The sequence below is a fragment of the Cuculus canorus genome, chromosome 8 (assembly GCF_017976375.1).
Source record: "Cuculus canorus isolate bCucCan1 chromosome 8, bCucCan1.pri, whole genome shotgun sequence".
In the NCBI taxonomy this organism is placed as follows: Eukaryota; Metazoa; Chordata; class Aves; order Cuculiformes; family Cuculidae; genus Cuculus; species Cuculus canorus.
In genome coordinates, this window is record NC_071408.1 from 31895323 (window position 1) to 31911384 (window position 16062).

Sequence of the window (16062 nt, forward strand, 5' to 3'; positions counted from 1 at the left end):
GCTCCTGCATTTCATTAGCTTTGTGAATTGCTTTTTATTTTTAGCAATATAAAGAAGTAAAACTAGGGGGAACAAAAGGAAATTATTCTTAAATCAGAGGGTAATTTTTATTGTGATAAAAATAAAATAGACAGAAGGGAAGATTTCTGAGAAGAGATATCAAAGGACAAAATAAAAGTTGTCTCTAGTGGTCTGCACATAAAATCCTATCAACTCTGAGCTAAAATGTTGCACCTGGACACAGCATAAAGAAGTGCAGATATTATCCCTAACGGAGCTACCTTCTGTGTATTTATATGTTCTCTAGTAGAGACCTGGATTGATTATACCAGAAATTATGTGGAAAGAATTTACTGTGAGGGTGGGGAGGCCCTGGCCCAGGGTGCCCAGAGCAGTGGTGGCTGCCCCATCCCTGGAGGGGTTCCAGGCCAGGTTGGATGGGGCTTGGAGCCCCTGATCCAGTGGGAGGTGTCCCTGCACATGGCAGGGAGTGGGACTGGATGGGCTTTGCGGTCCCTTCCAACCCAAACCATTCTATGAAGTACAGCAATGGAAATGAAAAATGATTGAAAATAGGTTTTATATGTGGACATTTATTGGTTGATATATTGCTCAGGAACTATCTGCCCCTTGAACAAAATTGAGTGAATGGGGTGCTTTCATGTAAATGTGATGAATAAAATGGTAATACCTAATACCAATTAAAAAGCCCAGTGTTATATGTTCCTTTGAAAAAAACAGCATTTCCCATGGTTACCATCTTTTAACATGGATTAAAAAAATGAAGAGTTTCACTGGAAGCACTATATTTATTTCAACTATTTTTAGAAAATGAGCTCAGCATTTCAGATGTGAAACTGAGTTTAAAGACTCTCTGGCTTGTTCTGAACACAAGTGGAAGTCAAAGATTTAAAAACTGTTTGAAAACATTCAATTCCTCTTTCTTGGTGGATCAGTCACACACCTATCAAAGATGCAGAACATCTACCGATATCAGAGTTCATTGTGCCAATGGCTTCTCAGATTGTAGAGCTAAGAGGAAAAAGCTTATTCATTGACATTTGCATTACAACCACTTGAAACAGCCACTTTGTCTTTGTGTTGCAGAGGATTAATACATTCTTCTTGGCTAGCACCATAGATATTTTTCCTTCTAGCTTCATCAGTTGAACACAACCCGAAAGATAGATCTACAAATATTAAATAAACTTTCTAAGTTGGTTTCTTGGCTGCTTTTCTTTCACGTGCGAAATGGCTTTTACTGGTTTTCTCTTACATAGTGAGGTGTTTTTCCCCAATAGATTCACATCTATGACTATAATGCTATTATTTTCTTTGCTTATTATTTCTCATGATGGACGGTTACTGGTGTAAATGTTCTTTTAGAGGTTTAGCGTTCTGGCTTGTAAGTGTGAGGAACTGCAAATACACATGATTAAAGCACATCTACTGTAATGCTCTGAGCCTGGAATGACTCCTCATTCACGGCATTAGCAATAAAAAGAAATCAAAGAAAGAAGCAAGAAGAAAATGGAGCATTTAAAGGCTCGAACTCTGCAAGTACTAGAAACTTGCAGAAGAGAAGGTAAGAACACTTCAGTGCTGTCAATGCTTTGTGACAGAAATGCACATTGTACTCGGTGCTGGTGAGGCCACACCTTGAATCCTGCATTCACATTTGGGGCCCTCACCACAAGAAGGACATCAAGTTGCTGGAGCGTGTCCAGAGGAAGGGAACAGAGCTGGAGAAGGGTCTGGAGCATAATTCTTGTGAGGAGTGGCTGAGAGAGAAGAGGAGGCTGAGGGGAGACCTCATCACTGTCTACAACTACCTGAAAGGAAGTTGTAGAGAGGTGGGTGCTGGGCTCTTCTCCCAAGTAACAACCGATAGGATGAGAAGAAAAGGCCTCAAGTTGCTCCAAGGGAGGCTTAGATTGGATATTAGAAAAAAATTCGTTACCAAAAGAGTAGTGAAGCATTGGAAAAGGCTGCCCAGGGAAGTGGTGGAATCTCCATCTCTAGGGGTGCTCAAAAAGTGTATAGACGTGGCACTCGAGGACAGGGTTTAGTAGACATGGTGTGGTTAGGCTGACAGTTGGACTGGATGAGCTTCAAGGTCTTTTCCAACCTTAATGATTCTATGACTATGATTATCTGATTCAATATGCCAGTCAGCTGGTTGCCTTTGAGAGGCCTCTCATCAGCACGCTGACGTTCTCAAATATTATAGGACTAGTGCACAGCTTAGAAACTGTGAGGGTCACAAGACTGGTGAACTAAAAGATACCTTTCTGAATTGCCTGGTAAGCCCCGTGAGCAAAGACTGTCGTATGCCCTGCCGGCAATGTGACAGTTACTAAGAATTCCATAAGATGCAGCTTTACACAATTATTCTAGTTCTGTTACTACTGTAATCTAAAGAGCAGAGGAAAAATAAAAGGAAACATGCAGCAAAAGTTTCAGTTGCTTGGTCTTTAGAGGCCAGCTGAGAAATCTAAGAGCAAGCTGGGCAACCTGTCTGCGGTATCGCTGTTTACCCAAGGTGCAAAAAATCAGGGCTCGGTATTTGCCATGGAAGCAGTTAAGTGTTATTTAAAAGCAAGTCAACCAGAAGGAGGTTTTCCTTCTGAAAATAGCAAGTGCTGATGCACTTGGCGTGTTTAACAGTTTTCAGCAGTCCAAGAAAAGGAGGATATTCATGAAGCTGTTACAAAAATACTGAGTATTGCATTCTAAATAAAAAAAAAATGAAATATTTGAAAGATAAATGTTTTGAACCTGAAGGTTTTAAAGCATTTTCATACAATCGTAGAATGCATGGTTTGAGTTGGAAGGGGCCAACCCAAACCATTCTATGATTCTATGATAAAATATCTTGCTTTTCTTAGGCTGAGCCATCTGTCATGGATTAAAAAAATAATAAAATTGGAAAACCTGTGTAGAAAAGTGAAAAGCTTCTCTTGATGCGGATAAGGCAACTTTTAAAATTAGCCTGATGGCAGCCAGATACCCACAAAAGGATCACAAAGTCAGTTACAGAGCAAGTCAGTGAGGATTTTCCGTGGCAGTAATTACAACAGCAATTACTTCTGAGTCACAAATTTGCAGGCGGTATCTTCTACAAATATGGAATAATCTGCAGAGCAATTGTAAGCAACTGAAAAAAAGTGCCGTTTGGCTGATAGCAGGGGACTACACTTTCTCTCCTGAGAGGTCGAAGGTGATAAAGGCCAAGAACCGAGCAGCTGGACTTGGCCTTTAAAGAAGTCTGTAGTTTATCTCTGCAAAAAGACGTGTCTCCTCAGTAGGACACTGATCACAACAGGACACCTGCCACCTCCTACAAATAAACTTAGAGCCCCTAGCTATAGAAAATTTGTGAAACACTCTCTTGTCAAGGGGCAATACTGATGGCAGGCAAAAGCCCAGATGTACCTGTTTATATAAATTATGTTTAAAACATCAGAAAAAAAGCCACCTTGCAACTTTATGGCTCTTGAGAGGTTTGTGGTGAAATAATTGTAGTTAAAAATCAATAAGGGATTATATATAAACCCTTTGCTTCTGTGTTTATGTGTTTTCTTTGACCGGTGGCTATTTTGGGAAGCATCTAATGCCAAGAAGGGAAGGGTGGCAGTGGCGAAGCATTGGCTGAAGGGTAAACTTCTTTTGGAGTTAAGTGTACCTACTCACACTGAAGGAAGCCCGAGTTACTTTCAATTAAGAATCACTCCCTCTTTGAACTGAGACATCCCTCAAAATTGTGTCACAGTGTGCAGCACGCTTTCCTGAGGCTCTAGATTCCTTCTGGATTCACAGCTGGAGGACATCAAAAAAAACATTTTGCAGGAGATCTGGAAGAGCAAGTTGTTGGCCAAGTCGTTCTGGTTTCGCTGTAAATCCAGGTGCTGGTAATCTCAGGTATGGTGAAAACACCTTTCACTCCTCTCTGTAATGATGGGTTCTCAACAGGAATGAACTGGGCATCGTGGGTTTGGCCTCACCTGCACAAGGATGTGCTTCCTGGCTCTCCGTGCAGCTAGTGCAGGGGAATTGCCATGCTCCAGCTTTTATCCTTTCCCTTGGCACATCTACATGACATAATTGATATATTCTTGGCAGGTCTGAAAATATGTTGCAGCGATGAATATTCCTGTTTCTGGGTCAGAAGCTGTAAAATCTGGAAAATAACTTCCATATTCACCAAGAGACACATATGCTTCTTGGCACGCTAGCAACCTGCTAGAAAAACATCCCACGCTGGCAGAGCAGGGGTTAGCTGAGAGCAGGAAACATGCCAGTAGTCTGGAACAACCTGAAAGGAAAACAAAGAGTTAAGTGCCAAATATATCAGCCTGTTTAGGAGAAGAGAAGGAGGCTGCCAGGGGTATTCAGATATGCAGGAATGTGGGATTTGAGGAACAGGCAGTCGAATCTGGTATTCAAAGCCTGCAGTTGGCAGGCGCTGCTGCAGTGGCAAGGCAGGCTGGCCACGTAAAGAGAATTACAGCTAAGGCAGGTACGTGTTCCTAACCAGAGCAGGACCTACATCCTCAGGGTAAGAATTACCACTACGGATGGGCAAAGCCATCCATCTCTATCTGCCAATGCCTTGCAGTGCAGGCACACCTTAAACGCGGGAGGAGAAAATTAAGATACTTAACGATTTTAATTTAGTGCCTCGTTTCAAATGCATATTGGAAACAACGACAGAAATGCCGCTATCTTGTCTAGAAATTGGAATGATTCTGGAGCGAAATGATATGTAGCTCCAGAAGTAATTACCGTACGAAAAAAGTGATTTGTACTAAAAGCACGTGAATGCCTTTGATCTGACAGAAATTTATCTTTTCTGTCCTGAAATGACCCTCTTATTTTCAGTTCTGAGTTTATGCGGAGTGGAGTATGCAAGCTTCATCAGGGAACTATCCATCCCCTACAGAGCTCTGGGGTTTATCAGAGAAAAAGATTGGTCTCGCTAGGATATTTCTGATCAATGGTTCCTGAAAATATGCAGAAAAATGGATTAAAACCCACCATGAGTCACTGGAACTACATCATTATGTGTGTATAGTTCTAAAACTGCTGAGCTGACTTTCTTAGAGTATAGCTATTTTTTTAAAATCTCACATGGATCAGCAAAAGAAATGAAATCTGAATTTTAGATTGTGCCATTACTGAAATATTCTAACGCATCCAAACAGAACAATTTTTCCTATTTGCATGATTTCATTTTTTAACCAATAGTGTTGAAAGGAAGAAGACAAACTGCTTTTATAGCAGCAGTGATATGAGGCCACTCAGCATCAAAGGAATTTACATAAGAAAACCAAAGCATTTTATATAAGAAAATTAAGGCAAACTGATGACCGGGGTTAGAATAAGAGTTGATGCTCTGAATGCTAAATAAACGCATATACATAATATATAATCTATACTAGATTTGTTTGCATGTTCTGCAATTAATTAATGAATATGAACTTGTTAACATAGCATAGCCTGACAGGGTTCTCAAGCACTGGAACGGCTGCCCAGGGAGGTGGTTGAGTGACCACCCCTGGAGGTGCTAAAAGATGAGTAGATATTGCACTTGGCAACATGGTCAAATGGTAGACTTTGTATCCAATTGATGGTTGGACTCATGATCTTAAAGGTCTTTTCCCATCAAAACCATTCTGTGATTCCTTAAGTTGTATAAGTTGTGTGAACACTGAGGAGCAGCTGAGGGAACTGGGGTTGTTCAGCCTGGAGAAAAGGAGGCCGAGGGGAGTCCTCATCGCTCTCTACAACTCCCTGAAAGGAGGCTGTAGCAAGGTGGAAGTTGGTCTCTTCTCCCAAGTGACAGGCAATAGGACGAGAGGGAATGGCCTCAAATTGTACCAGGGGAGGGTCAGATTAGATATCAAGAAAAATTTCTTCACTGAAAGGGCTCACGGGCACTGGCAGAGGCTGCCCAGGGTGGTGGTGGAGTCACCATCCCTGGAGGGATTTAAAAGACGGATAGATGAAGTGCTTAGGGATATGATTTAGTAGTGGACAGGTACAGTTGAGCTTGATGACCTCAAAGGTCTTTTCCAACCAACGATTCTATGATTTTACAAACGAGAATGCAAATGCCTAGTCCTAATCTTTGTTTCTGTTGTCTTCACTTAGATGTGTTAACGCTAGGATCATGGAAGTGGTTCATTCATTTCACAGCACTGTGGACTTACATCCTTTATGGTTTTGATTATGAGAGTGTTTGGGCATAAGCATTTATGGAAATACATCAGTACCACATCTGTATTCAGAGCACGCGCTTATTTGAGAACCAGTGCCATGCATCACTGCACATCCATATGCTGCGCTCTGTGTGTACACATAGGATTTTGCTGGAGTACGTGCTGATCCTTGTCCAATAAACCCCAAAGGGCAGTAATGGCTATTGGAACTTGGTGGATCCTCATATATGGAGCCTACGCAGCATAATTTTCTAGTGAAGGGATGAGCTGTAATGCCAAGAATATGCTAAAGATGCTGCAGCATTTGTTAGGGATGCTGCTGCTGTCTGCTCAAGGATATCAAAATGCCTGTCAGCACCTGGATGAAAATCAGCTGACTCAGATTCAATCTGGCCTAAATGAAAATTATGATGGCTGGAACAGAGAAAATATTTGAAACCAGTGTAATATCCTTACCTAGCTGTGACAGCATCTTCAGACATCTATTTAAATACTACAGCATCCCAGGTTTCTTTTTTTTTTTGGTCACTAAGTGATCAAGATAGTCTACGGCAAAAGTACCCTTTTCTTTTCCCAAGCTTAACTTCTCCTGGTGCAGATGTGGCCATGACAATCCACGTGCCCCTCCCTGGCAGAGTGATAATGCACTGAACCTCTGTGTAAAGAATGCAGAAACTCCAGCTTTGGCAAAATGATACAGCCCTCTTCAACAGCAGCAGCTTCACCGTCCCCAGGGGTTTGCAGGTTATATCCTTGCCAGGTCTAAGTCTTGTTTCTGATCTTCAAAGTAATAAAGACCTGCCTTCCCCAGGGACTGCTTCTTTAATCAGAAACACATGGGTACTCCTCTGAAGCAAGTAGAATCCCACAGGTCAGGATAAAGCAAACAAAAAGGTGAAAATCAAGAGAAAGTCCCTCAACTGAAGTGTCCATTGGTAGAACTTCAACCTATAAAACATCAAGATAACACCAATAAATGTTCCCAAAACTTTGCTACTGGATAATGAGAGAGTTTGGGTTACTCAGCTGGAAGAGAAGGCTTGGAGGAGACCTTATTGTGGCCTTCCAATACTTAAAGGGAGCTACTAAGAATGACGGGGAAAAAAAATTTAGCAAGGCCTGTAGCAATAGGACAAGGTGTAATTGTTTTAAACTAAAAAAGGAGAGGATTAAACTAGACATTAGAAAGAAATTTTTAATGCTGAGGCAGGTGAAACACTGGCCCAGGTTGCCCAGAGAGGTGGTGGATGCTTCATCCATGGAGGTGTTCAAGGTCAGGTTGGATGGGGCTCTGAGCAACCTGATTGAGTTAAAGATGTCCCTTCCAACGCAAACTATCCCATGATTCTATGATAATCCACACTGCTTGTAACACTGTGAAGCTGGAGCCACACACAGGCTAGCTCTGCCCAGCGTCTGCATGCCGTGTGCTCCACTGCAGAGCATCAGCACACTGGAAATTTCCCAAAGGTATCTACTTTGGAGCTCATTAGTGTATATGGATAAAACCCTGTCTTACAGAGAGTAAGGTAATTCAACGCTAGGTCACGACAGCGTGTTCTGCACCTGCAGGCAGCCCAGGGTGACAGAGGATTTTGGTAGCCCCTGTGAAGGCTGGTAGCCAGGAGGGTTGCCGCTGGAACAACTCCTGCAGCCTGCTGCCTTGGGGAAAGAACGCTACCACAAGAGGCTGGGTATCATACAATGGTTTGGGTTGGAAGGGACCTCAAAGTCCATCCAGTCCCACCCCCTGGATCAGCCTCCCACTGGATCAGGTTGCTCAAACCCCATCCAACCTGGCCTGGAACCCCTCCAGGGATGGGGCAGCCACCACTGCTCTGGGCAACCTGGGCCAGGGCCTCACTGTCCTCACAGGAAAACATTTCTTCCTAATGTCAAATCTAAATCTAGGTGATTGTAGATAAAACCACCTGGGCGACCTGGCCTTGAAGGTTTCCAGGGAGGGGGCATCGCCTAAATGCTCCTGACAGGATATACGCAGTTTGTGATCTGTAGGATTAGCACTTCTGTTCTCCATTCGCGCCACTTCAAGGCATATAAAATGAGCCTTCTTTTTTGAATAAGCATTTCCTCCAAAGCTAAACCACTCCAAGCGTTTCACGCGGTAAATATACATATTTAAAACGAGCCACCATCAACTTGAAAGTCACAATACCGTTGGAAAACGGCGGAGCTGTAACTATTTATGCCATGAGTGGCAGCAAAACGGGGGAGAGGAAAGAAAACCCTTCCTGGCAGCGCTTGCTTTCCACAGTGGGAAATGTAAATACATTTGGGTCACATAAATACATTTGGGAGCAGGCAGCGGGCGCGTGTTCTGGTGTTGGCCATGGGGTGCAGGTGTCCCCGGGTGATGCTGGGGGAGCAGCTGAGATGAGGGGTCACCTTGGCCGTGGGCAGCGCTTCCCCCTTGAAGTGGTGGCCACGGAGGAGCCCCCCTCCCCATACTTTCAGCCCCCCAGGCTGGGGGTCCCCCCCCCCCCTTACCCAAGGTGATACGGGCAGCACCCCCTTATCCCCCCACTGATGTGGGGACTGGGGCTTCCCACATCCGCCCCCCGAGGTGATGCCCTCCTTCCCCCAGGCAGCCACCAGCTCACCCTTGCTGCCTCTCAGCCCATTGGCAGCACTCCCCATTGCCTCCAAGTCTTGACGTGGTGACAAGGGTGGTGCCCTCCCCCCTCAACTAAGGTGGCCACCAGGCCCTTCTTGTAGCCCGCTCCTCAGCCTATTGGCAGCGCCCCCAATCGCCCCTGAGCCCTGAGCTGGTGACCAAGTTGGCACCAAGGGTGGCACCCCCCTCGTTGAGGTGGCCACGGGGGCTTCGCAGCTTCCCCACACACACCCCGAGGTGGCCACCAGGTCCCTCTTGTCGCCCCGCCCCCCCCCCCCCAGCCATTGGCAGTGCCCATCGCCCCTGAGGTGGCAACCAGGGTCATGTGTGCCCCCTCCATTGAGACGGTGACCTGGGCCTCGCACCTTCCCCCTCCCCAAGGCGGCCACCAGGTCCTCCTTATCGCCCCCCCCCGCCTTCAGCCCACGGGCAGCGACCCCTATTGCCCCTGAGGTGGTGACTAGGGTGGCAACCAGGGTGGCATCAAGGGTGCCCCCCCAATCCAGGTGGCGGCTGGGGCTTCGCACCTTCTCCCCCACCCCGAGATGACGCCCTCCCCCAGCCCACTGCCAACATCCCCCACTGCCCCTGAGGTGGCGACTAGGGTGGCATCAAGGGTGCCCCCCCCCACCGAGGTGGCGGCCAGGTCATCCCTGTGCCCCCCCCCCGCCCACTGGCAGCGACCCCCACTGCCCCTGAGGTGGCGATTAGGGCGGCATCAAGGGTGGCAGCGAAAGGTCTCCCCCTGAGGCGGCGGCCGGGGCTCCCCGTGCCCACCCCCAGGCGGTGGCGACCGCTGCCGTGCCGGCTCTCGCCCCGCGGTGCCCGGCGCGTTTCGGGGCGCGGCGGAGGAGGCACCGCCCCGGCCGTCATTTCCGCCGTGATCCGAGCTGGGGGAGGGGAGCAGAGCGCTCTCCTCCTCCTCCGCGGCGGCCGGAGACACAGAGACACCGAGCGCGGGGCCGCGCCGAGCCCAGCGCCGCCGCCCGCCATGGGGAACGCCGCCACCGCCAAGAAGGGCAACGAGATCGAGAGCGGTGAGCGCGGCGGGGAACGGGGAACGCGCCGCCGCCTCGCCCCGCTCCGCTCCGCTCCCAGGCCCCGCGGCCTGCGGGGAGCGACCGGGCCGCAGCGCGCAGGCCCGGGGCGGCGGGGGAGCGCGGCCGCGGCGGGGAGGGGGCGGAATGAGGGAGGCGAGGGGCGCGGCCCCGGCCCGGCGTGGCTTGTGGGGAGCAGCGGCTCCGGCCCCGCGTTCGGCCTCGGCTTTGGGGGGACGCGGCCTCGGTCCCCGCGGGAGCTGCGGCTCCGGCCCCGGGTTCGGCCTGGGGGCAACGAGGAGCGCGGGCAGCGCGGCCCCAGCCCCGCTTTGGCTTATGGGGAGCGCGGGGTCCGGCCCCAGGTTCGGCCTCGGTCCCTGCGGGACCTACGGGTCCAGCCCCGGTTTGGCTTATGGGGAGCGGGGTCCGGTCGCAGGGCGGCCGCAGCCTCGGCTTTGGCTTACGGGGAGCTGCGGGTCCGGCCCGGGGGGAGCGCGGCCCCAGCCCGTGTTTGGCTTATGGGCACCGCGGGGTCCGGTCTCAGAGCGGCCCCAGGTTCGGTCTCGGTCCCCGCGGGAGCTGCGGATCTGGCCCCAGCGCGGCCCCAGGGTCGGTCTGGGGGGAGCGGGGAAGGCGGGCAGCGCGGCCGCAGCCCCGCTTTGGCTTGCGGGGGGGGGGGGCCGGTCCCAGCCCCGGTCTCGCCCTGCGGGGACGGCGGGGTCTGGTCTCACCGAGACCAGCGCCGGTGTCGCCCCGCGGGGCTCGCGGCCTCGGGTGGCCCTTGGGGCCGCGTCGCCGGTCGCAGCCCGGCTGCCCCGCAGCAGGTGTCGGTGCCCGGCAGCCTCCCGCCCCCCCCTCCCCGGCCGGTTTCCCCACCCCCGAACACACCCGCTCTCGGCCGCTTTTCCTCCCGCTGCGGGAATGTAGGTCAGGAACGGGAAAGGCGGCCCCGGAGACCCCCGGGCACGGCCCCGGCCCAGCGGCGTGTTTACATCCCTGGGGACGAACCATCCTCTGCTGAGCCCGGGGTAAAATGGAAGACAAAAGCCTTGAGCCGAGCTTGCCCGCGCTGGGGGCTCTTTTTGCTGATTATTTTTTTCTCCCCTTAAGTATTTCAGAATAATCTTTAAATAAGACAAAGCCGATTCAATTGCTTGTGGAAAAAAAAAACCAAAAACCCTCGGAGTTTATTTTTAGTAAGTGAACTTGCTTCGCTTCTAACGGAAAGCTTCAGCTGTGTTTGTGATGGATAAGAGAAGACGTAGGGAGCAGCCAGTTGTGCGAGCTCAGTGCTCCTACAACAATACCCTTTGTTACTGAGAATTCCATAGGCGTTATTAGAACGGGAAGAAGTTTAAACATCGAAGTTAGTTCTTGGTGGTTGGTTTTTTTTTTTCCTTTCTATTTGTTTACTTTTTGTGTGTTTACTATGGAAGTGTGGGGTAGAACGGGGCATTGGCATAAGCTGGTGCCTGCCCACACAGCATTCCCTGGCTTCGCCGGGATCTGCAGGCGTGTCTCCAGCTGGGGGGCCAGGGCCTCTGCTTGACCTACCCACTAATGCTGCCTGGGTTTGCCTTTCGGTTCTTGCGTCTTATCTCCTTGTTATTATTACAGATTTCACAATCCGAATGTTTTATGAGGATTTGGCCATTCTTGTTTAGTGGTTTTATTTTTTATGTGTTTAGCTGAGTGCATTCGTTTTTGATAAGTAGTATTTTAGTCTACCTATAAACATATGTGTGAAGAGAGAGAGGGTGGATTGTTTGAAGAACTTCAGATGACAAAACTCCGCGCTCGTGCACTTCATAGTAGCTGTATTGCTATTAGTCTGTGCAGTTAAATAACACCACACCACGCAGTGTTTACTTCCATTTTAATTAATTCTTTTCTCGCTTTAGCAAGTATGGTGACATTTAAGTTGCAGAAGGAGTTTACTTCAGAACTCTTCTCTCTCCGTTCTTTAGAGTTTAAAAATTAATTGCTGATGGAGCCGTCAAGCTCAAATGTTCAGTTACTCTATATTTAACAGGAAAAAGCTCTGTAATGATGCAGCTTGTGTAACTAGAAGAAAGAATTGATCATCATTGACATCCTGCTGGGAAAGACCAGGATTCACTTACTAGGGAGGATCAATAGTCTATGAATACTATACACATAATAAAGTGTTTTACTGGCAGAAGAATTTGATGTGTAATCTAATCATACGATACATGGCACCTAAAGAAATATAACATGGTGGAGCTTTAATATTTCTGATGTGCATTCGCGTTGTTGAGCCGGTTTTCCTGTTTTGTGTGTTAAGTGTCCTTAGCGTGTATTCCACACCTCAGGACACTGTGAAAATGAAGTTGTTTCAAGTGTTGACAGAAAAATATCCAGGTTTGACTTGTAAAAGTGCTGTCATGCCCTTGATCCATGCGTGGAGCATATGGTATTATGTGGATCAAGGACATGCTAAGGTCCCTGAAAGAACAATGAAGGGTAACGCAGCTTCCACTGATAACTGTACTTACAAGTTCATGACGTGTAATTTGAGACCTCTTTCACTGTCTGTGGTCAGCACAGTAAATGCTGTTCACCTACCCGGGCCCTTCTGTTCCTCTTGTTTATTTTAGCTTTTCATGTATATTCAAATATCTTCAGTCCTTGTTCCTTCACTCAGGCTATCAAGAGGAATAAAATCAGTTTTATGTGAATACCAGTTGTAGAGTGGAGCAAATATTTTGGAGTATTTCTAGGCAGAAGTTGCTGGTGAATGCAGTCCGAATTAAGGTTAAGTTTCTTGAGCTTAGCCACCAAAATAAGTGAATCAGGCTTGGGTGGCAGCGGGGGCAGATAAGTGTCCTAACAGAAGATGAAGAGCTTCAGTGTCGTCTGTTAGGATTGTCTTTCTATACCCTTCTGTTCCAAGTTCTCCTAAGATACAGTGGATTTTAATTTGGAGGACCAAAATTAAGTGATCCTTTACAAAGAGCAGCTTAAGGGTTCTGCGCCCGTTTTAAACTCTGTACCTGTTTCAGATAGGGTCATGGTTTTCCATGGGAGCAACCCGTGAACTCTGAAGGTCTTTTAGTATAGTAAGATAAGTATTTTTCATTTCAAATCTGAGGAGACTCAATTGTCAGTTGCCTCAAAAGTTTCTCTAAGTTTGATCTCTCATCCTAATATTCTTTTAATTATTCTCTTCATTGTTTGGGGCTTTTTTTTCAGCATTTACAATGGTTGAGAGAACTTCTTCGGCAACCTGTGAGTTAAAATTGTCAACATGTGGTAAATTACATTTAAAAAAGGACTGCAGGGAATCCACCTTAACTTGTCACAATTAATGTAGGAAAATATTATCTTTATTAATAATCTCGGAATCGTTTGTTAAAGTAGCACATAACGCAAAAGAAACATAACTACGACAGATCTGTGTTTAAAAAAGATCAAGTAGTATTTTTTCAATCAAGTATCTGTTACTTTCAAGGTAGTTACTGTTTTTATATGAATCAGGAATGTTTTAGCGTTGCTGGGACCATTTTCTAAACAGGAACGAATGTCAGCCCTGCGAACTCTAAAGCTCGTTGTAAGTCTTGGGTGTTTTTTTTCAGATAACTCGATAATAGAGATTTTTTTTAAAGTAATTACTGTGTATGGCTCTGAATTATTTGCCTCTTCAGATACGCAAGGTGATTTTGTGTATGACAGGAAGGAATTTGCTTAGAAATTAATAGTTGTTGGGTTTTTTTCCTACTTATTTCTTTTTAATCACCAACCTGGATTAGAGGCCAGGTGATTAGAACGGAGGATTTGTGTACTTTCTCTTCTTCCAAGAGATCTTGAAGCTACAAGGATTTGTCTACAGAGCTGTGTTAGGCAGGATTCAAACAATCCTGGCTGTTTTTATTGTACCAGTATGTAATAGTAAATTGATCTTAAAATGTCTGTGTAAAGTTAGACTGTATGTGATTTTTGAAGTGTAATTCTGCACACACATCTTCTTACCTGGTAGCCAGATCTCCAGCTTCCAGTGCAGGAGGAATTTATTAATCTAACATGACATTACTAACTTTGTCTTCTGTGGTCTTTAAATAGCCACGTACAGCATTTGTGATGTATATTCTGCATGTGAGTTTTATGTTCATTCACTCCTCCTCCTCAAGTGTGTTCCCACTACAGAATCTTCAGTATGACAGAACTCCTATTATAGTCAACTCTTCCCTTTTTAACTCTTCTAATTATTTTGTAAGTACTGCTCCTTTGAAATGTGCTTGACAGGAAGATGCAGCCTTCTTAATTTTCCTTTGCTGGGAGATTTTAACCTTCTCAGGGGGCATTTCTTAGCACTGAGATTGTTGTCTTGTTCTTCATGTGCATTCAGTGCTGTATTGACTCCCTGAGGACCACGAGAGACCGCAAATTTCTTCCTTGTAAAGACTGGATGAGGCAAAGCTCTGTCACTGCTGACCTTGATTAGATTAAAATCACTGAAGTAGAGGTGAGAAGCTGTGTGTCCATTACAGTTCGGAGCTTGCTGACTTCCTGTCACTTTTCCAGAGACCCTTACTTTTGATCTGAGGGATCTTTGTTCAAGAGCCGTTGTCTTTTTTTTTCCCTTCTGCTCATTGTGTTTATGCTCTCTGATTTTGCAATGGATGGCTCTTGGAGCCTTGTTTACACATTTTAGACCATCAGACGTAGTGTGTGTTGTATAAAGAGTAATTAATATGTATTCCAATGCTGCTGGAATAGACTGTATGGATAACATCTCTAAACAAAGTATTTAAAGCATCTTTTCTTATATTTTTGTGCTTATATTGTCTCACTGTTGATCAGTTATTGATTAATATGGAACTCAAACATCTGAAAATTGGAAGTAGTTGTAATTACTGAAGAAATACCTAAAAATCCCTTTGCTGTAATCACCAGTGCAAGGCTACTGGTGTGTACCACCTGAAAATTCTGCCTTAATTAAAACCAAAATGCTTATTCACAGCTTGGACAAGCAGAGAGAGAGGCTATCGCTTAGTAAATAATAGCCGCCTGGTACGATAACAAAAGGTCAGAAGGACCCCCAAGTGATAAATTAGTTTATGTATTTAGCTGTTGTCATGCCTTTATTACAGGTTCAGACTGTTTTAAAGGTGGAATATTTTAAATTACGTGACATTCCCTTGGTTTTGGATTTCTTTAGTGTTCGTTCATTCACCTATAGATCCACATTCATAGAAATGACACAATCAAAAGTAATATCTTGAAAAATACTCAAATTTCTCATATTTTTGGCAATGGCCACATTGTTCCTTGGTGTGATTAAGGCTCTGTCTGTGCTGCAAATATGAACCATCTTGTTGGAAGAGGGAGCAGAATGCGGACAGAGAAGTGAGTGTAAAAACTGTATGGACACAACACTGTGAGTTACGGTGCTGTGGGCCACTGTGCTCCCCACCGCGCATGAGGTTCTCGGGGAGTCTTTTCCATTTAAGTCCTTCCATTACCTATACATCTTACCCTCGGACAGAGCTGTGGAAAAGCCTTTGGATGGTTGTCGGATCGTGTGTGTTTTGCATCCTTGCTGTAGGCATCATGAAGGACTCATTTGCCCGGAAGCTTTTTTTTTTTTTCTGGTTTTAAAGTACAGCAGTTGGTTTAATAAAGGATATTGTGTTTGTGGGCAGCAGGTGGGTTCTGGATCGGATCCAAGCAGTTTTTTAATCAGTGCTTCGGGTCATTTAAGCTTGCAGAGTTTTCAGTGTTGGGAACCTCGAGTCAGTGGGGATTTTTCTCAAATTTGTGGAACTTAGGGCTAGAACTTGGCAGAGTCTGCCCTGCAGTGCTGCTTTCAAGCATTGTCGGTGTTAGAGGTGCAAGATGTTATTCTGTAAGCATTTCTTTCTGTTGCAGTTCTGCTTTTCTGTCCCCTGCTGCTTTTTTTTCCGCTGCCTGTGTGCCCTCAAGTGTGCTGGAGCAACTATTTATGAGACAAGGTGAACTGAATTTGAGATTGATCTAGGTTAAAAATAACCCTACAGAAAAGGGAATGCAGAAGAGACTTTAGTTAACCTAGATCAGCTTCCTGATCCAGTTTGCTGCGGCAGTGCTGACAGTAGTACCCGTGCAGGTGGGGTAGGACACAGAGGTGGGACTGGATAGCAGGCACGAAACGGGGGCTGCTTGACCTCCT

The 16062-nt window shown here is 46.4% G+C and overlaps 1 protein-coding gene across 1 annotated transcript in view; it reads left to right on the forward strand.

Annotated features, from left to right (window-relative positions):
• The first annotated feature begins 9667 nt into the window (after positions 1-9667).
• The window catches only part of PRKACB (protein kinase cAMP-activated catalytic subunit beta), a 68438-nt gene continuing 62043 nt past the window's right edge, over positions 9668-16062 (forward strand). Inside the window, exon 1 of the mRNA XM_054072565.1 lies at positions 9668-9893. Within this exon, the coding sequence (XP_053928540.1) occupies positions 9848-9893 (46 nt within the window). The 5' untranslated portion in view covers positions 9668-9847. The remainder of the gene's footprint in view (positions 9894-16062) is intronic.